A 22,264-nucleotide genomic window follows, 5' to 3' on the forward strand; every position below is an offset into this window, starting at 1 on the left:
GTGCTGGCCGCGATGGCAGAAGGCGCTGGGGAAGGCGTTAAGTCAAGCTGGGCAGAAAGCCCAGGGCCCTGGCACCTTTGGGCCCTGGTGCTTGTTTGGAGCCCCCAACGCCTGGCCAGGATGTGGGGTTCACTCCAGGCTGAGGTTGGGGCTCACCGCCACGCTGGGCAGCCTCCTATGGAGGGAGTCCCAGGCGGGCGCCTGCTGGGCCACTGGGCTTGCCAAGGGTGATTAACCAGAAAGGGGCGAAGGTTTATCAGGAAAGGCCCTCGTAAAGCAACGGGAGTTAGGTGGTGTCTTATCGAACTATGTTTTACATCAGAGGAAGAGCAGCTTTTGGCCCTATTGAGAAGAACAACCACTGCGCCTGTCCCAGCAGAAAAGCTGGGACAAAAAAAGTCCTTTTCTTAGGGTTTCCAGATAGGGACAACTTCCCATGGGGTCTTCCCCTGCCCCCGTGATTCAGATCCTTTTGAGATGCTGCCTTCTCCCTCAGTGTTGGATATTCTACCACTGTCCTAAACAGCCATTATTAGGACTTTTAGTTTCAGTAATTGTTTGGGATCATTCAAATTTGATACCAGTGCCTGTAACAGCCTCATATAACAAGGTCACATGCCAACCAGTTCAGGCCAAATACCACAACTTGGCCTCAAGCCCAGGGTAAGAGCACTATAACACTACTGCCAGCTGCAGGGATCCTTCCATACCCATCACTGCTTTGTTCTGGGCTACTTTTCACTAAGACATAAGGATAAAACACAGTGCTGTTACTTTTTTTTGCCTCACCAGTGTAAAATAACTCTTCAATGTGTAATTGTGAATGGATGCTGTGTTTGCTTTGGAGCAGTATTTTCCAAAAGTTTTTTTTCCAAATGAGAAATTCATCTCTGTCACATGCTTCTCAGTTTGACTGTGTTGGTGAAGTAAAATACAAAATTATATTTTCCACAGAATTCCCTGTATAGGATTACCACAGGGAAAAAGCCCCGAAGTATTTAAAACAAGATTCTCTGTATGCAGGTCATGGGCATAGCCAGGAATTGGAGGCACATGCAAACTAGGATAGAGAGCACAAATATACAATGCTGAAACAGGAGGTGAGTGCGGATGCATGACAAAAATGAGGAGACAAGGCGGGGGTCTGAGTATGACCAAAACTACAAAGCTCTTGATGTCCATTTGGAAAGGTTCACTTCCACATGTTCCCAGCCCAGGGATTCACAGATTTTTTTTTTTTGGTGTGTTAAGTTCAAATGAACGGCGGTGGTGCAGCCAAAATCCTTTCCACTTGGCAAACAAAATTATATTTCACACTAGGTTTTTAATATAATGTTTCATTGCTTAAAAAAAAAGTAGAGGTGAATGACTAGATCTTCAGTGACAGATTTCTGATGGCAGAGGGCTCTTTGATGTAACATTTGATAACAAGATGTAATGGTAAGATATTGAATCTAAGACAGATTCAAACCAGAAAGGAGGAGCAAATTTTTAAAAAGGGTAGTCAAAATTGATTTTTTTGTGGTGTATATGTCACAGATATTTGCAGGGACAGAACCGTGCAGAAAACAAACCTTCCAGAAGATTTTTTCAGGAATCTTTGCACTTCAGATCTGTCTATTTACACCTAGGTTGTTCTTTATGTGTGTTCTTAGAAAGACAGTTTAGGTTGATAAAGAAAAAACACAGGGAATTAGCTTGCTCTTTTTTAACAGTTTTAGGTTTGCTTACTTGGACAAAAATGCTGTTCAAAAACCATAAAGAAATTATTTTGCAACAAGTTTTATGGTTTGGATGCTGACCAATATTTGACAATTGTGAAAGAAGTAGTTCTGCTTTGAAAGCCACCAATGCACAAGAGGCCTTTGCAAAAATATCACTCGTTGGTTGTTATTTCTTCGTGTGAATGCTGATTTTCTTTTACATGTGTCACCTGTGCTTTGGTTGCTTTTTAAAGCTGTTTATAAATGTCATGGTATCAGTTAATGAGCAAGTCATTTCAGTAAAACCCGAGTTCTGCCTGGTTGTCAAACTTCATCCAAAAGTTGAATTGAAAGTTTCTGAGGTTTAAGAAATTCAGATAAGTTTGTTTCCTTTATTTCTGTTGCACTTCTGGTTTGGGGACAGAAACAGAAGTGGAGAAAAGATATGAAAGTGTCTGTTTTTGCAATATTTCCAGTTTCATTTTACAGGCCCAAGAGATTCAGATAAGCTTTAGAAACCATACAGCTTCTGGAGTAATCTCCCAAGGTAAATAACAGAAGTATTGTCTCTCGAACAAAGTCAACTTGATTAAACAAAACATGTGAGAAACAGGGGAAAACAACAGAAGCAGCAAAAGGGCAACACATCCAGGATTTACCTATGATATGTTTAATGTTATTTTCAAACATATTACAGCCAATCTTTCTTCAAATAAAAATTATAAATTAAATACAACATTTAAAAATCATTACAAATTAAGGTTTCACTGTGAATATTTTCAGAAGTGGATTATTGAACAGGTTATCACATTTAAAAAACTAACCAAAACAAAAAAACCACTATTTTCCAGACGCAAGTGCAGATATTTTCATTTACCTCAAATCAGGCTGCATGTGTCCTACTGAAGTCATCCAACAATTTTGACATCACAGTGAAGAGAGGTTTGATTTACTGATAGCAGGTAGGACGTAGAAAGGATGCTTGAAAAAGTATTTTCTTTCTCCTCTAGCTGAGAACAGAAGGCTCCAGCCTTCACATGAAGTACTCCAGAGAGCTGCTGCAGCTTTCTGAGTCATACTAAACATCCAGTTTTAAAGATATGTGGCAGAATTCTCTGTGCTGGCCAGGTGCAGGTATTCCAGGGTACCTGATCGGTAGCTAGCCACCCGTGAAAGCTCCCGTGTCTTGAACCCTTCATTTTCCCTTTTCTTAAGAATATTTGTTATCATCTCTGCTAAGTCATCTTGTAACCGCTGCTGATTCTCCCTGAAAACAACAGGATGGAAACAAAAAATGCAGTGATTCACATGTTTTTAGTGATCCCCAGATCCCCAGTGGTTTTTAAACATTTCTATCCTATGTTTATCTTCATGACATTCACACACTACTGATAGAAAGTGTGGGCAGAACCAAATTCAGGTTCTGGATTTGGGAATAGAGTTCAGAATTTACATGTGGTTTTTCCAGATAGTATGGCTCACTGTCTCTGCACAGGAGGTCTGTAGCTGTGTCATTACCAACCTTAAAAAAAAAATTCAGTGTCATTTGCATGAAAAGGAAGGCATGAATTGGATTAACTCAACTCAAAATAGATTCTAGCTCTCAACACCATTACTGGTACCAGCACTTCCACGATTCAACTTCAGGTGGCCTTCATAACCAGGTTGCCACCTTTTCATAAATTTCTGCAGCGTGTCTGGCTTTTGCTGGAGTACCCCACATATAACAATTTTAAGGGGCACTTTTATCAGTCACAGCCTATATGAGGAAGCAAAGACAAAGACACCACTGATCACAGTAATCCAGATCAAGAGGTACTTTCAATAGTTGAATTCCAGAAGAACTGACAGTTTAATAATTGTGATAGTCTCAAATGATCATATTAATTCAAAAAAGGAGTTACGAGTTTAGACAAGAGTAATTTCCTGCTCTGCCCAGAGACAAACACTTGTACTATATATAATTGCTTCAAGTTGTACTGAAACACTGTCATTTCAAAGCAAATTCACACTTAGTAAAGAGCCACTGTACACAGGGGTTCAGAGCAGAAAGTGAGGAACTTCCACATTTAGTGAACTTGCAGGAAATAATGCAGTACTCATATGCAAAATACACATTAAATAAATGCAACCAGTTATTCTCACTTCAATTTTACATAGTTTCTCAAAAACAGCACTTGCACTATATCTGTATTTTATTCAATACTAATGCAAAATGATAGCTCAGTTCCAAGATATCAACCTCGTATTTTTTTCTTGGTGACTTATCTCTTATGTATTGGAAAGTAAGCTTTTGTTCAATTTTTAAAGGCTTTATGCCTGCGCAATGCTACAGTAACTTTGTCTGTCTCTTCTAGCAGAATACTGCTCAAAATCCTCAAGTTTCATTCCTCCTACAAATTCCTCCACAAGATCTCACAGGCATAACAAGGTATTACAGAGAGCTGCACATTCAGTTGCAGTTATCCTCTCACTGTACTGTCACACACAGGTGCCATTAGGACTAAAGTTTTGGGAATATTGATGTTTTTCATTTTTCTATCCATCTCTTGCACTTACTACATCAGCAACTTGTCCTTTAAGTCGTATTTCCCTTCCAAGGAAATGAACCTGCTAAGCTCTTATATATACAAATAACCTTCAGCACACATAGTCCCGTGTCATGAATATTTACACACGTTTATGTGCACATACATTGTTAAGCCTCTACCTACTGAAGGCAAGTCTAGTGGTATAAAAAACCCACAAGTGCCAGGGAGAAACAGTGAAGGCTAAAGCACAAAGACTGGGAATTTCTCATCCCTTTTTCACATATAAAAACTATCTTACACAGAAGGAGGTGTTGGGAGATTGTATTTCTTGTCCTCAGTACCCGTCAACCAGTAGGTAATCTCTGTTCCTCTGCCCTAAATATGTATGACAAAGAAGAGAAAGCACAATTTAGGGATTAGAATGCAATTTCCCATAGTTACTTTACTTAAATAATACTGTATTGCACATTGGTGTGTGTGCTTGTTTTCAGTAACTGATGCTCACAGCAAAGGATTAAAAATCAGATGTGAGAAGAATAATGGGGGAGATGCAGCTGCACACCCACTCCCTTGTTGCATGACCTGAAACACACACCACGGGAGAGGTGAGCTGTGCTGCCTGCCATCAGCTCCCAAGTACAGACATCTGCCAGGTATAATAGACTGAAATAAATGGATTGGTAGATAGACAGTCAGATATTGGAGCATCAGCAAATTAACAATAGATTCAGCTTCCCTTCCATCAGATTAATTCACTCCACAATTTTCTGTTACAAATGGTATGCTTCATTTATTCACCACATCTTTACGTTGGTTTAATTTATGACTTAGGGAGCTCTTCGTTGCCTGCATTGTCTTTATAGAAGTGTCTTCAACCACTAGAGACTGCGATACCAATTGATCCCTAGCTGTTAATTAAGTTGCAGGGTACTCTCAGCTATGTAATACCTTTATACTATCCCTCTTCTCTGTGTTCATGCATGTGCATGGTAAAGGTTACCTTCAAGTATGTTTCCCCTCTCACTTCATACTGGAATCGGCAGTCTGTTCTCTTCAGGATGTTAATAGTGGAACCATTTACATGAATCCTTAAAGCTTGAAAATAAAGACACAATGAAAGCTTAATCTGGAAGTGTACCACATAATCATATTAAGTATGTGTGAAAGCTGGTGCTATAGCAGAAGGTCCTCCAATTAATATCAACATAAATTCTGAGAGTCAAATTAATGAGAATCAAATACACTGCTGTACAAAAAATCTGACTCCACTACACAGCATTGTATCTAGGAAGGAATAGCTGGTACAGCCATTGATCTGAAATACAGGTGACTGTGGTATCTGCAGTATTTAGGTGCCAAAAGGGAAAAGAATAATTGGGAGTGTCCTATACAGAGAATAGTCATGTGAAGACATTGGGCAGAAGGAAGACAAACTGGCTCTTGACACAGTTCCCTAATGGTGAAGTTGAAGACATAATTGCTTCAACTTAAAATATACTGTCAGCATATTTACACAACAGAGCTGTAATACAATCCTAGGTCAAACTAAAATCTCCCATTCATAGAGTAAAATTAAATCCTGGACACATAAGTATCATATCTTCCAGAGGAACTCAGCCAGCGAACCAGCCTACATACTCCCCGTTACCAGCACTGAAGCGTGAACAAGGAACAATTCTTCGTTGCCCAGCAGGACAGTGAAACAATTGGTAATCAAAACAAATAGGGCTTCTTAATCTTTAAAACTTCTGCGAGCTGATAATAAGTTGTTCTCAGTTGAAAACAGACACTTCAGTCACAAACTAACCAATAACCTTTGGTCCTGTCACACTGACAGCTAAAATTAAATCCTTACGCAAGCCTGTGGATTCCATCCGCGAAGCTGTGTTCACTGTATCTCCAAACAAACAGTAACGAGGCATTTTTATTCCAACCACACCAGCCGCACATGGACCTAGAAATGGAATGCAGAGAATGAAAAAAAGGTGGATCAAAACACTATTTGGTTGGAAGGTGTCTTGCTGTTGCAGAGCAGTGTGGTACCTGCTGAAGCTCTGCATTCCTCACCAATGACAATACCTTGTACCTCACTTCCCAAAGTACTCCCTTCCACTCCAAACCAAGCCTAGATCTGTTCATCTTGCATAATCCAATAAGCGCATAAAAAGGATATGGCTGCACAGTGTTAATTGTATTTAAACACAATTTTTGTGCAGAAAAAAATACAGTTACTAAATGTCATGTTTGAAAGCAAGAGGAAACGAAAATGAGCCTCATTATGGAGTGGTGCATAGTGGTGCCTCAAAGGGTTTCCCAGTGCCTCAGTCACTTTCACAGATATGCTCCTCCTCTGGCAGCTGGTGTTCAGGTGGTTGTTGAAACAAACAAAAATGCAAAGACAGAATTTCTCAAAGTACTTGGGATCTATCTGCTTGAGCTATCTACAGATTCCCTTTGAGAAAAAATATTTTTATGGGTTAATTAAAACATTAATTCCCACATAGGCATGTGAGAACTTTTGCCTCCAAAAGCAGAAAATACAGGCCTGCATTTTGTGGCTAGACAAGCATATCTGGCCATGGCTGATCTCTGCTTTGGTTGGGAAGGAATGATCTGCGAAGGCTTTTTGATACAACAGGCTTAATCACAGCAGGAAAAATGGCAATTGCTACTGACTTAAGCTATGAATGAATGGGTATGGGCTATTTCACTATAGGGGAGCAAGCCAGTGGCTTATTTACTTCTATTGCTCTTCCTCTAGGTACATTGTTTTCAACCTGATTCTTCATGAGGAGAGCAGTTGCTTATGATGTACTACCAGATCTTCTATGGATGTCTATTCTGTTCAAAAACAAGGCAACAACGTTGTCATTGTTTTGTTTAGCACTACTGTGTACCAGAGTGAATTCCAATGCGAATCCAAACAGGCAGACCCGGCAGATGTCTCAGTTCAAAAGATCCCATAAAGCTGAGGATGTCCAGAGCCATCATGGAGATGTCTACCGCGTGCCGGTTGCCATTCCTTTTTGGTAAGCCACTCACCACCATGTAAGCATCACCAATGGTCTCCACCTGTGGAAACAAAATTTGAACTCACTACCTGCAGGCATAGCAAAATACACATTTAGTTAAAAGCAGAAAGGTTTTATCAGATCCTCTTGTTCGTGAGCAAACATTTCTTTGCTAGACAGCAGGATTGATTAGTTTAAGGTAGCTGACACCTTTTTTGTATATGAATGTTTACAACTGTACCCAGGACTCCAGTTAATGAATCTGTAATCAGCTGGTGTAGAAAATTTGGTACAAGCAGGCACACTGAAAGCATATTGAAATGAGGTAATCTTGACCTGTTTTTCTCTTTTTTGTCTTTGCTTAAAAGGCAGATTCCCAAATCCACCACATCATCCATTTTGATTTACGTGTCCCCTGGTTTTTAACTGAGCAAAACTGCAGAGCTAATCACCTTGTAAACATCATGATGGTCAAGAATGTGGTCAAAGTTCTTGTAGATATCATTCAGCATATCTACCACCTCCATAGGGGTGCTGTATTTGCAGAGTGTGGTGAAGCCAACAATGTCACTGAAGTAGATAGTGACTTCTTCAAATAGCTCTGGCTCTACCAGGCCAGTCTCCTTCAAAGATTTTACTACTGGCCTGTGGAAATAGAGAAGGCAGGAAGACAGATGAGTAGTCTGTGTTTAATATTAAAGGTATTTTTTCATACAACCCAATCATATCATTGCTTTCTGTGTAGGAAACATCTAATAGTTTGCTGAAAACTGCCATTGTAATCACATTTTAGATGCCCATAATGCCTTTCAGCCAGGGACCTCAAAGCACTTACTACTAATTAATGCACTACAGCCTTACAAAATCCAAATGTGTTAATAGCCATGAGGAAACTGAGGCACAGGAAACTGAGCTTCTTGGATTAGGTCAGAAATGGGGATATTGAGTCAACTTGAAAACTGAAATTCTGAAACTTCTACATTCCATGCACACAGTAGGTAAGAACAGACATATTTTTCTGTTTCCCCAGCACAGAACTAATTTCATCCTGATAGTTACATCACCTCATCCTGAGTTCAGGTGAGGTATCATAGTCTGATAATTTTATGGAAGAAAAATCCAATACCATGACAGCCAGTATCTTTTCAGAGGGACCTTAATTTTCTTGCATTTCTAAATCCAGGAAAAAAACTGTTCCTAGTGGAGATATTAGAAGAGAATAACAGAAAGAGACCCAGAAAATTACAGCTGTTGTACAATGCTGTGTTCCATCTACAATGAGACAATAATAGAATGGTAGGAACAACAAAGAGTGGAAAGAAAAGTGGATTCCTTGTCACACAGTTGACACAGCCAGATCATTTCAAATTTTCCACAAAACTGGATTGAACAGATACCTTTTTTTAAAGATGAGTTATAAAATCAATACCCTGACTACTTAAGTACTCCTGAAACTAGTAATGACATACCAGGATAGTTTTACTATTCCAAACGTATGCAATACCAAAATTACTGGTATTACCAATATTATAGTATCAATAATAATAATCCTATACCATACCCTGAAGCATCCATCTATCCCAGTCTGGCCCAGTATGGCCCAGCCTACCTCAGCCCCTCTGTTGCATTGCTAAACCCCAGCCTGAAGTTAGACTGCACTCCTGCTCTCCAGCTGGAGACAGTCCTTCTACCTAGCAAGGTGCTGGAGCAGAACAGAGCTCTGTGATGTGGGATCACTGTAGATCTATGTGTTCCCAGGAAGGCAGTGAAAAAGAGGTTTGTGCTGGAAAGGGAGATCCTGTGCATGAAGAGAGGTTGAGGAAGATAATGGGTCCCAGTACCATCTTGGCATGAAATTCCACCATAGGATGGAGACCCTAGGGACAGCTGCTGCTTCTTTCTTCCCTAGCAGGATCAGATTAGGCGGGGGGAGATAGAAGATTAATATTAATCCCAACACCCATTCTCCAAGAATCAGTTGATATACGTAAATAAAATGCCAGTGAAAATCCTCCTGGCCAGTTACCTTGGAAGTAACATGAAATTAAGCCTGTCTGCTCTGTCTCGCTCTGCTTTGTATAGCTCTGTCCTTTCCTCCACGAGGTGCTCCAGGTTCCGGGAATACAGCTGTAGACGCCGGATCAGGGTATCCATGTAGCTTTCATTGGTCTGGCCATGGTAGTTACTGCGAACAACAGAAATCAGGAGCCAACAAGAAAGATTGATGGAAGCACATTGTTGAGAGAAGCAAAAAAGAGGCAAAAAGGAGCAACGGAAAACCTTTTCAATGTTTGACTTCCATGTAGTTAGAATACAAAGTACCTCAAGTGCATCATTCTTTTTCTTGCTTGTAGGGCTTATGTATATGAATTGAGAGTCTGTGATCCACTCTTGTCACTTGGAGCTGGTAATTCTTAAAGCACCCTTAAATCACTTAGCCCTGCTAATATTGTCAGCTCCAGGTTACCTTGGGTAATCCATGAACATTCATTTGTAAAAAGCAAATGGCAAGCTCAAATCCTGAGAGGAAGCTAAAGATAGTAAGTATAAAATTGCATATAATGTTTAGACGGGGACTTCAGCCAGAAAGATTAAAACAATTTGGGGCTGCCTGCGTACAAGACAGAACAATTCAATGGAACAATTAGCAGCCCCTGGGCTAATTGTGCTCACAAGATCCTGCAGACTCCAGCCTACTAACTCCTGGAAGCAGAAGTGTGGTGACACGAGCCACTCGTAACCCCTGTTTGTCTGGGCAGCCTGCACTTGCCGAAGCAATCTGAAAGTAGATGGGGCCAGGCTGACTGGAAGAGTCAGATTAGTATCTGTACCCAACAGGACTTTAAAACCACTGTTACTTTAAACAAATCTTTATGTCAGGGATGCACCATCTTAGACCCTCCCATGAGGAGAACACCATGTTGCATGTGGCAAGAGGCCACCTCTTTGCTTTTGTAGGATGGAGGCTTAGGAGTTGAACCAAGATGTCTTTCCGTTCAGCTGCAGTAAGATTATTCAATTGATACGTTCAGTTATGCATAGTAGAGTTGTCCTTCTGCTCATGTAAAATGAAAAATTATTATGTAAGTACTGTTGGGGTTTGTTGAAGAGGAGATTTAAAAACTGGGAAGCAATTTCCCAACAGAAGTGATGAAAAGTTCACTGTTTGGACATGGAAATAATTAATTCAGACTAAACTCTGTAGAAAAAATGCAGCATTGGCCAGGTGAAAGGCCTGTATAAACCCACAGGGTTTATCCAGCTATGGCCCTTATTATCCCACAACTTTATAACAACAAAACCCTGTAATTAATACTTCTGGTGAGTTACAATCCAACACTTCTAGTCAGCTTAATTTGGGACCATTCAAACTCATTTATGGCACAACCCAGCTCATCCAAACTTTCAAATCATCCTCCAAACATTTATGTGCACTCATTTCCCGAAACTTTGACGACATGAGTCACCATCCAACTCTTGACTAGAGACATCTAGTCAAGGGGGTGAATTACTTGAATGGTTTAACTCTCTAATTATCCAGCTTACTACTTTCACAATGTACTAATTTGAGGTATGGTGATTGTCTTACCCTCACTCAGCTAATACATACATAGATGCTCATGTGCATACATCTACGTATACACATGCACGTGCTCACCTACTTTTCTGCCAAAGAAAAAAAGAGGATCTAAATGAAGACACTCAGTTTTTCCACTGACTGAATCATAATCACATCAGCTTACATACTTAACAATATTAGTTTTCTAACACTTAGGAGGAGTTTGGACCATCTTGAAAAAACAGAGCCCCTGCTGCTCACCTGAATATTTTAGCCAGAGTACTCTCAATTTTCTTAAAGTCAGGCCTCTTCTCTGGATCTTCCTCCCAGCAGCTCTTCACTAGTGTATACACCTTCAAACAAAAATTTAAGGAAAGTCCACCTGAGTAATGGATATAGAAGGATAATGGTGCTAAACAGGACTAGTTCATTAGGGAATTTCCGGTTACTCTTGACCAGCAACACATTAAAATGTGTGACTAGCTGTTTTGAATCTATGGTTAGGACACTCATTGCAGGCACCTTAAACTTAACTCTGTGGTGACTAGTGACATGATCTTAACTTGAATTTTCAATACATAAATGAAAGGCAAGTAAATGATCCAGTCTTGCAGCCGGTGCCAGATACCGTTATCGACATGGATGTAAATGCTGTGGTAATTCCATTGGTATTGCCAATATTCTGAGTTTGGGATTTTTGTGAAACTGGTGGTTCAGCCAGAAAGAATGAGATTCATTGCTGAATATGTTGATGTCTGTGATACAGACATTTTCAGCTGAACAAGAAGCCTTAGGGTCTATATAGTCAGTGGAGAGAGGTATATTTGAGGTGTGATTCATCCCATCTTAAAGATGTTTAAAATCGGTCAGAAGAGTGGCACCATATAAGCATCCGTTTCTTTCCAGTGAAATAATTTTCATGAGTTGTATTTCATTTCACTGGTAACAGCTACAGAATGCTGTTTTTTCCCATGAGGTTAGGGCATTTGGCATAAAATGTGCATAGCTTTTATCCTCCCATGATCATGAGCTCTAATTTGGCCAGGACTTCCACCCTTCACCCAGAAAATGGCTTAGTTAATTATTAGCTTACTTCCATCTCTCTTTCTCCCACTGTTTCCAAGGACAGGTCTGGTCGGAAAGGCTTCACTCCTTTGCCGCTCTCCACTCTGTAAAGTTTCTCTAACATGGGAAAAAGATGGAAAGTTTTAAACAAAAAAACATAAGCACATTCCTTGTGGATAACATCCTATGATGTTATGAGTTAGTGTACAAACAGAAGCCTTGAAGACAGTTCCCTCATTTTGATGTGCATTTCAACTTTGGAGCTTTTCTAAATATATGGCACAGGATCAAAACAGGCTGGCTTGAAGGCCCCTGAAAGCAAAATGAACAGGAATGTACATGAGTATTTATTGGTCACGGTAGACATGGTTATGGCATCTTCCCAAATGAACGTTAGGCATTATTAGTGTGCCTCTCAGCATGAAGTACAGCTGCAGTAAAAAACAATCTGAAAAGCCCATTGCGACTTGATCAGGAGTGTGGTGATACACAACTCTCATCAGAGCAGTTCAAATCGTCCTGCAGATGCTCAGCTTCCTTGAAACTAGGCTATTACTGTATACGGTTTAAAAACATTGCATTTGTTAGCTCATTTGTACTCTTATTCATTAAATCTGTTCTATGAAAGTTATTCAGATTCTGAACATATGAGAATGCAGGCTGTGTTTGCACAACTCGATTTAAGCACAGTAAGTGAGAACTAAAGCAAAAAATATCTCTCTCTGTCCTTCTCCTCCAGACCTCAAGAGTTCCAGAGGGAGGGAGTTAAAAAAGAGACGCAATTTTTCACCTCTGAGGGAGAGAAAGAGAAACTGAAAGGGATCCGTGAACACATGTGAAACATGTTTATTAATAATGTCTGATTATATTTGGGAGACAATTTTACTGAAGAAAGCATATAATGAGATGAGGAAGGTGTGTAATCGTGACAGTATGTGCAAGTCTAGAGAGCTAGGGATGCCTAAGCATGCCCAGCATGCATGATCACCCTAAAAAGATGCAGTAGTTTCCAGCTTTATGGTACAGAAATTACAGACTAGTGAAGGAGCAGGAGACTTCAGTCTCCCAAATGCTATGGAGTGGAGAGACTGCTAAGAAGTCTTCTGTGACACAAGAGACACAAGAATCTATGTAAGCCTCATGTCTGCAAGAGGAATGTGTTGGATCTCCATGCTGTGCACAACCTGAGAGTGGAAAAATAGCAACTACTAGCAGCAGTGCAATTAGCCAGTGCCAGAAAATAGTGGAACAAGGAGGCAGCTTGAACTGAGCATTGGTACATGACAAAATTTCACAGTCTTGAGCAGTGAATGAGGTGTTTCTGCAGAAGAGTGGAGCAACCAGCCAGCATTAACAGCTGTCTCAGAGAAGTCAGTGAAGACGGCTATGACCTAGCTGCTTCTGTACATTAGAAATCCCGTTCTGTATGCCCGTTGTCTTTGTGGGACTTCCTTTCTCTCATTAGTAGCAATATGATTGTATGTTAAGTTCATTGATACATATTTGCAGGTTGATAAAATTGGCTCACTGAAAACCTGGAAGTTTGAATTTAATTTTCCTAAGTCAGTGGATGGAGGCTAGGTACATGGTTTTTTAAACAACTCTCAACATCTGAACATAGTCCTTGCTGCTGCCAATGAAATCCTGGAGAAGCCATTTTATCAATTGTCCTGAAATATCAGTATTATGTCTTCTAACTTGCAGAGATTAACTTCTGATAGTTTAGCCATTGACAGACTTTCTGCAGGAGACTTAAAAAACAAATCAATCTAACATGCAATGGGGACATTTCTTTACCCATTAATATTGACTGTAATTTGATATTCTTTTCCCTCTTTTTATCTTAGATATCTGTAAACTAATGGTAGCCCCAAGTTTGAGCTACTGTCATCCAAAGTTAGATGACGCCAAAACCAAAATTCAAAGGTGTTTGAATAAGTATGGTCCACCCACTTGCTGCCTCATCTTGGCTAATGAATGAATCCAGACATTTAAATGAGGAGCCACTTCAGCAATATATAACAACACTCATTCTTCTCTGTTACACAAAATTTGATGAATTGCTGAAACTACGCTGAACACATTTACTCAAATTGCATAATCAAAACTAAAGAATAATACAGAAGCCATCAGATCAGCAATATATATCTTAGACATCTACTAACATTTTTAAGAAAAAAGCTTTGGGGAGAAAACAATCTCCTCACTGAATGCAAAACTTAAAATCTCAACTGAAGTTTACAAAGCAGAATTTTTTTAAGTTACCCTGAATCCAGACTTACCAAACCAGCTTCAGACCCAGTAAGTTTATTGCTGTCTTACTAAACATGCTGATATATGTGACCACCTCCAGCAACAGCACCTAGAGGTGCTAAAAATTCTTCCAGTTGGATGGATTAACCTAATGTTATTTGAAAGGGACAGCCTTTCTAAAATGACAAAATGCAGTGTTAAGAAACAGGTCAAACTTAAAACAAGGAACCAGATTGTGACTATGACAGCCAGGATCAAACACAGAGCAGTGAGGATGCCACCACATCTCAGAACAGCCCAGAAACACTGTCTGAGGCTAACTTAATAACCATTAGCATAACACAGAAAGGCTGTAACTGCTGAACAGTTAAAAGAATGTAGTTTGCTATGGATTTGCTTTGCAAGTCAAAATGAGCAAGGAAGAGCATTGCTCTTACCGTTCTCCATCTATTTTAGTGATATTTGTAACATCCTTGCATTCATGAGGATTGTACCTGCCTCTTTCCAAGAAAAAGGAATAGAAAGACTTTTATTTTCTCTACCTTATCTTAAGCATGGAGTTCTGAAGAGTTTGCTTGAAGAGGAACAGGCATTTCTAATCTCTTCTAGGTCTACATTTATATTAAAGAGTTGGTGATGTGAAATACTGTGTTTCCCCAAATATGAACATAGATTTGTGATAATGTAGGATGATGAACATGCCCCAGAAGTTATTTTCAAATGTAACTCAGGAAAAGAGCTATTAGGCTGTCCAGCTGCAGCTTTAGATGTTTTAACAAATGTGAGGCAGGTCTATCAGAATGACTCAGAGGTAAAGGCAATGTCTAAACTTGTTGTTGGCAACTGCACTAGGAAAACCCCAAACCCACACATGCTTTTATGTCAGTTCTAATATATAATAATGCCTAGATTCTGGGAACTGGGATTGACTGGGCTGTTAGCCAGTCAAAGGCAATATCACAAAATGCACAAAATAGGGTTTAATGGATGCACTACAGGAGGAGATGCTTTTTCTGACAGAAGTTAAATCACTAAAGTTACTTTTGATAGGCTTGAGTAAAGTCCGAATTGACAGTTTTTAAATGCCAACTGTTCTTGTGTCATGCTGCTGAGTTTTTGTTGATCTGTGTTGACATTACTGATTTACGATGCCTAATAAGAGTGAATTATTATACGTTGTGCACAACTCATAATAGAAAAACCTTTGTGGCCTTTAAATGTTACAGTAAGTCTGGAAAGCATCGTATAATGTTAATTTCTGTAATGCTGTGGCCAAGGTGAGGAGGGAGGAGAAAGGGCAAGAAAACTCAATGCAAACTTTATTTACAGAAAAACTAAGGACACTTGCCCCCCACAGTGAGATCCTTCAAACAGGCTATTCATTCATCACACAGTGAAAGAAGCAGCAGTTCAAGCAGCTATCGGAGACAGTGCCTTTCACAAAACGTGGAGAATGGGCCAGCTACAGCTACACCATCCCAGAAGGCTGCAATGGGGGAGAAATTTGTGCATTTACCTTTGTTGTCCCAGCAGTGTCCGGTGTAGAAAGTTTCCCTGCGTAGGATGATTTCTTGGGCAATGATCCCGTAGCTGTACACATCACCCTTCTGAGATACATCAGCATGACGGAGATGCTCAGGAGCTGTCCACAGGTCTGAAGATGCAGATGACAACGGGCAATGAGGTAAAGGGGGAGGGGAGAGAAGTAATTGAAAAAGGGTGATCCTTCACAGAGCATACATTGGCTGTAGTGAGATTTCCTTTAACTCTTTCCATGTCAAACCCAGAGACCACTGGTACTGTTTATTTCCTATTTTAGCATTTTTCTTGAGAAGCTGACATCAATACAGGTTAGATAAAGCTCTGATGTGGTAGTTTTCAATTGTCTGAGATTTGCTGACCCTGCTGTTTTCCACTGTAGATGCAGACCCTCACACCTCCAGAAAAGTTATGGTTATAGGCAATGAACTTGCTTTTCTTCGCTACCTTTTATGAGCTTCTTAGAAATATATGCGTATAAAACCAAGGAATGCCAGTGTTATAAAAAAAAAGCTCAGCCGTAAATTATTGAGCTAGATGTATGGAGGTTGTTATACAAGAAGTCAAATGAGAAGACTGTAATATTTCCCAGCAGCCTTGATATCATGAATCTATTGAAATAATTCTCAAGTGCTTTTGAGCCTGACATAATATTACCTGCTCATAACCACTTTCTTTCTACAGATATTATTAATCTGTATTTCTAGTGCAACAAGAACCATTCTAACTCAAAACCAGAATGCTGCCATGGTATGACAGTTTGTTATGACATGCTGGTGATGTATCATAACAGTGACCTGGACACAGTGACCCTGAAGACAGTGTTACAATATCACGCTACAACATCCAGCCACAATGACTCTGTAGATCTCTTGTGAAACAGTAAGTTTTCTTCAAGGAAAGAAATCTAGTAACCATAAATTTTGAGGCTGCTTGTCAAAGCATTCATCTTATGAGCAATGAAAGAAGAGAAATACATTACAATGTAATAATATGATTTTAAATATTAATTTCATAAAATGAAGAATGAATAGAGCATTTACATTCACTTCTCATACTTTTTTTTTTGTTCTTATTGATACTCTTGCATGTTTGTGTCTGAACGTAAAAATTTTCTCTCAACCCAGTTGCACAGTTTCTTCTCAGATCGTATACTACAGTTATGGCACAGTGCTGTGCTTATTATACCCCAAGCTCTACTACACAGATTCAGATGACATAATTTCAGGTGGGCTGGTCTTTTCACTCAAGATCAAATAAGAAGGAAAAGATGAGTAGAAAGGAGTGCTCTATTTTACAGAAATGTCATATGAATATGAGATTACTAAAAAAAATTTTTAAAACACTGTTGAAATTATTCCAATCAGATTGAATGCATATTACTAGATTCCTGTCTAAGGCATGAAAAACATTAAGGTTATCATTGCCTATCATTACAGATTTTTTTAAGGATTATCGCAGTCATAACTGTTAATGTTTAGATGTGCTAACACGTGCACCTGATGAATGACATGTGGTACTTAACTAACTTTTCTCTTCACTCAAGTTCAGCATTACTCATGAATAGAGCTGTTTGCATGAAGGCCTTGAATGCTGAAAACATTTCTTGCATCTCAACCACATGTGAAATCTCTGTTTTCTAAACTATAAGCTGAAAATTCATCTTTCCTTCCCTTCCTACCTACACTGCCTAATTTCTTTCTCTACCTGCTAATAATTATCTTTTATAGTGCTATTTAAGTTAAGACACTGTTTTCAAATATCATTTGTATGATGAAACAAAAAATGAAACAAAATCATATTGTACATTTTGGACTGTGTACAAGATGTCATTAGGTCCTACTGGCCTATGAATATGAGAAAATTCCATTGGGTTGGAAACCATGAAGGAGAGTCCAATTGGGTACTGTTTTTACCTTTCCTTGGAGGCAGAATTGAAGTACAGCCAAAATCAGTGATCTTCACTACCATGCGACTGTCTACTACACAGTTTGTAGATTTGAGTCGACCATGGACTTCAGTTTTGCTTGAGTGCAGGTAAGACATCCCCTGTGGTTGATAATAAAAGAGGAAGAAAGCAAGACTCTGTGAGACACTCAGCTGTTACCAGGCTCAACAAGAATGTGAAGTATTAATGTAATATCTGTCCAAGTAATTAAATGGCCTTCATCAGCAATGGATATGCATAAATCACAATTCCCTGTCATCAAGGGAAACAAATATTATTTTACAGAGGAGACTTTCCAAGATGACAGGAACAGTCAATGTTAAGAAATGAGGAGATGGATCATTAGAAGGATCATGTCATGAAAGACCATCCTTCCTTTTAGTTAACAAAAGTCTGACATAGCATCTTGGATTTTGATAAGATTAGAACACAATTAAGGAATTAGGAAGATTTATTTCCTCCCACAGAATTTTTTATTTAACTTGCAATAAAAGCTTTTTTGGTAAATTTAGTACAGATTTGTTGGAATATTACACAAAAAAAAGTGCTTCCAACTACATGTTCATCCAACGGATACCACAGGTGTGAGAGGGATTTCTCTTTATGTCTATATCATCTTTCAAGATTACCATACACCAGAAACTTCATTCAGAAACATTGCAGCACATCCTCTTCTGCAAAACAGGGGGCTAAAGCGGTGTCAATGCAGAGAGTGTTAGATGATGCACTAAGGCTTATTTAAGGCAGGAGGTCAGATTACACAATCATAAAGGTCTCTTCTGACCTGACTGATTATAGTTTTCTCTGTACTAGTCAATACATATCAGCTATCTATGAGCTGAACATGGAAGTGGGCACCATGAGGACCGGCCAATGCAGTTTCAACTATATTTCCCAAGATTCAGACTCTTGACTCACAACATGGGTGTACAAAGGTGTGTAGTTTGACCTTTTTTACTTATCACCTCTGAATTTATCTCATTTAGTCTAAGACACTTGAATATGGTGCAATACATAAGAAGGGGCCAGCACTGAGGCATAGCAGGAAAAGAACATTAGTAAGTGGGCGTAAACTGAAGAAGGGAGTAGGTATGCTAATTTGCACCCTCTTGCTATTATTTATTCTGTTTTATCTCTCTCTTCTGAACTACTTAAGCTCACACCTACTTATAGGCTACTGCTGGTTGGTTTTCTTCCTATAGTCCTCTTTTCTGTAGCTCGGTATATGAAGCACAATCTATATTCTGTGGAGGCCAGAACAGGTACATCATATCTGTTTAGTTTCTTCTCTAAATGGTCTTCCACTTAGACTCCTATGTGTATAGCTCATCCTCTTGTATGTCAAACTGGTAGATAGACTTTAATCAGGGTTATGTAGCCCCTGTGGTCATGAATACACTGTATGACATGCTGGGTTTTCTCTCCCTTGGTACCCGTATTTGGGAACAGACCAGAAAATGCTACAAGAGATCACTGAGACGTAAGCTGAGTTTTGGGCACAGTAGATGTATGTCTGAGACACAAGCAGCCTGCAAGAGATGCAATCCTTGAAGAATGTTGTTGGACTGGTTATCCTGGACCTATCTAGACCATGCCAAAATTTACAGAGACTGTGTGCACACTATATCCAAGGAATACATTTCTTGATTAAGCCGCTTTTATCATGCAGCCCTGATGTTACTATCCAGGATGTTTTGCCTGCTTTTTGTTCTATTTCCTCCAGCTGTGCCTTCTTCCAGCACCTGCTTTCATCAGCCAGGAAATACACCCATTGCTACAGCAGAATTCCTAATCAGTTTCAGCATCAAATGGCAGACAGAGGTAATTTTGATTTCCTTATACCAGGGCATTCTTGTTAACAATTTCTGGAGGCAGAAGTCCTATAAATGTGCCTGATAACATTTTCCTCTTTGCTCCCATCTATCCTATGCACCTCCCTGAAAACACAGAACCTATTAAGAACCCACAATGTGATTTTCAAAATTTATAATGACTTTCAGTGCAGTACTCTTAAATCCTTGTGGCATTCTTGTGACCTCTGCTCTGAAGCTCTGAAGCTTTAGTTCTGACTGAGAACCCTTTTCCTGACACAGTGCAAGAATATTACAATCCCTTGCACAATATCCTGCAGCAGCCCCTTATTTAATAAACAGTGTTGCAACGACAGTGTATGCACTAACAACTGCAAGGCTTGATTACTGCAATTCCTTCTTAGCACACCTTTCATCAGAGCTCTTTGATCACATGTAACCAAATCCGTGTAGCTACAGATGGTGCCATCAGACCTAGAGACAGCAAAGACAGAAAAGAAAAGGGGAAAAAGGGGGAAAAAAAGTAAATGTAGCCAGTTCAGGGCTTCCCTTTTGCTTACCCCACCTCCTCTAATGGACTAGGGGATGCTCTAGGAACAGTCACTGCTTGGCTAGCTGTACCAGGCAATAGAAATGATACAGCCTCCTCTGTTCAGAAACACTGATGCAGCAGCTTCTGTGCCAGATGAAGAGTAGGCAAAGTATGAGGAGTATGGTGTGGAGAGGGAGGAGCATATCAAAATGAAGGCAAAGGAACTGCAGGAGCTAGTCATAGGGATTTTAACAGCCTGGGGAGCTGGGGCTGGACTTGAAAAGGGCAAATGCTAGGATGAGAGGAACTGGAGCTGAAGGGCTATGAAGTGAGTTATGTAAAGCAAGAAGCCATTCAAGTAAAAATAGACAGGGTGCCTGGAGGTTGGGAAGCTGTGGTTTGTGAGAAGCAATACAAGAAGTTCATTGAAATGTCTAGGTCCCAGAGGCTCCACCACAGCACCAGGTCAAGGAATAGGAGAGACTGGCAGATCATCCAAATGACAGTAAGTTTCCTGATATTCCTAGGTACATACAAGTTTTTAGGAAGATCTTGTGAACCATCTCTACTAACATGGCTAATAGTGCTCAGGAGTCATTCCACAGAAGAGATGCGGTGCACCGCCAATCCTCAGACTCCACGTCCCGTCCCCATTACCAATGGTGCGGTGAATTGGTTGTGAAGTCCTGGTCCCAGTGCAGTCACTGGGCATTTGGTTGCTCCCTTCAGAGAGACTGAGATTTTCTTCTCCTTCTCATAAACAGAGACAGTACTAATCACTATTTTCTTAGGAAACATCTGAAGGTGAATTGCAAAGGCTTAAAAAATACCCTTTTTTTCAATATGCTATAAGGAGCAAGGGAAACTCCACTGCTGCTATTTAAAATGAAACTTAATGCTAAATGTTAACTGAACTTGAAAGTCATTAACAAGGCCAACAAACTGTGACAATTTGGATTAAGGGGGCTTTAATAACAAGCAAGATTTTCAATATCTCTTTAGAACAGACAGTGGAGTCATTCATCGTGGAGACCAAATCTGAACTGATGCATGTAGGAAAATGAGAGGACTGTCCAACTGCAAACCAGCCATAGGAAGAGGAGAGCAGTTGAGCACTGGCAAAAAAGCAGAGGTAATTCTCTACATTACCTGCAGAGGTATAATGAATAGTTATACCTGTGAAATATAAAGGCTCCTTAACTACCAGCTAAACAGAGACAAGTCTCTAATGTAGACTAGAATTTCCTTTACCATTCATATTGAGTCCTCCTGCCACAAGGACCTAAGATGTAAAGATTTGTTGAAAGGTACCGAAAACCAATCTTTGTTTCTGTACAGGATGAATTTCTTTCCTCTCGTACTGCCTGAAGTAGATAGCTCTATTTTCCAGTTTTTCACTCTAGTGAGTGAGAAAATCAGAATGCAAAATAAACAATTTATTTAGAAAAAGTTTATCCTGCCTCCAGATACAAGCTGGAATAATGCCATCATTTTGAAAAACAACAGTATGCCTTTATATGCCTCACCTGAGGCCTGACAGCAGTGTGTTTTGTAGGTCTTGTGACTGCACAGGTCCTACTAATCAGAGCCACTGGTCAACAGATTGTAACCCTCTGATCTTTGGGTCACATTTCTTTGGGGCATACTTCGTTTGTTTGTTTATAAATAGCCCAAAGCCAGCTCTGTCTCCCCATTTCCCCCTTCAATTCAAAAGCCACTGTCTCCTCCTACCTCATACACCTATTCCCAGAGGAGGAAAGAGTAGAAAGGCTTACATCCTCTAGGAAGGAAAGCAGAAGACCCTGAGAGCTGCCCTTCTCCAGAGGATTCATTTTGCAAGACAGGACAGGTTGATCACCATTGCACTGTCAGCAGCCCACTTACCTTGGCAATATCGTACATGACGGAGATTTTAAATTCCCAGTCCATGAATGTGCCATCAGGGTAGGAGATTTTATCATTTAAAACATCCTGTGAAGAGAAGAAAAGAGTGGTTCTAAACTGGATTACACAGGCTTTCAACCAGCGACTGTAAGAGTTGTTTTTTATAGGGAGTACATGCACTAGAGCAAGAGTATACTCAGAAAACAGGGAATATGAAATATATTTTAGGTATACAAAGAGCTAGAAAATTGAGGGCTCCAGAAAAGAGGGGTTTGGGTAAATAGTGACTTTGCTTTTAAAGCTGAGTCTTTAATAGAGCAAAAGAGCTGAGACAGAAATGGGCAAGGTGTGCAAGAGGAAGAGAAAGGAATTTCTGTGGCTTGTGCTCACAGTCCATTTCCTACCAGTTTACTCATGGCCTTATAAGT

General features: G+C 39.8%; 1 protein-coding gene across 1 annotated transcript in view; it reads right to left on the bottom strand.

Annotated features, from left to right (window-relative positions):
• Window positions 1–2,570: 2,570 nt before the first annotated feature.
• The window catches only part of GUCY2C (guanylate cyclase 2C (heat stable enterotoxin receptor)), a 46,799-nt gene continuing 27,105 nt past the window's right edge, over window positions 2,571–22,264 (bottom strand). Inside the window, exons 16-27 of the mRNA XM_010295252.1 lie at window positions 21,837–21,923; window positions 17,578–17,710; window positions 15,639–15,776; window positions 11,898–11,986; window positions 11,066–11,157; window positions 9,272–9,430; window positions 7,698–7,890; window positions 7,132–7,306; window positions 6,090–6,188; window positions 5,235–5,329; window positions 4,533–4,609; window positions 2,571–2,970 (exon numbers count right to left, since the gene is read on the bottom strand). Of these exons, the coding sequence (XP_010293554.1) occupies window positions 2,796–2,970; window positions 4,533–4,609; window positions 5,235–5,329; window positions 6,090–6,188; window positions 7,132–7,306; window positions 7,698–7,890; window positions 9,272–9,430; window positions 11,066–11,157; window positions 11,898–11,986; window positions 15,639–15,776; window positions 17,578–17,710; window positions 21,837–21,923 (1,512 nt within the window). The 3' untranslated portion in view covers window positions 2,571–2,795. The remainder of the gene's footprint in view (window positions 2,971–4,532; window positions 4,610–5,234; window positions 5,330–6,089; window positions 6,189–7,131; window positions 7,307–7,697; window positions 7,891–9,271; window positions 9,431–11,065; window positions 11,158–11,897; window positions 11,987–15,638; window positions 15,777–17,577; window positions 17,711–21,836; window positions 21,924–22,264) is intronic.

Source organism: Phaethon lepturus, unplaced genomic scaffold (assembly GCF_000687285.1).
Source record: "Phaethon lepturus isolate BGI_N335 unplaced genomic scaffold, ASM68728v1 scaffold15369, whole genome shotgun sequence".
NCBI classification, from domain to species: Eukaryota; Metazoa; Chordata; class Aves; order Phaethontiformes; family Phaethontidae; genus Phaethon; species Phaethon lepturus.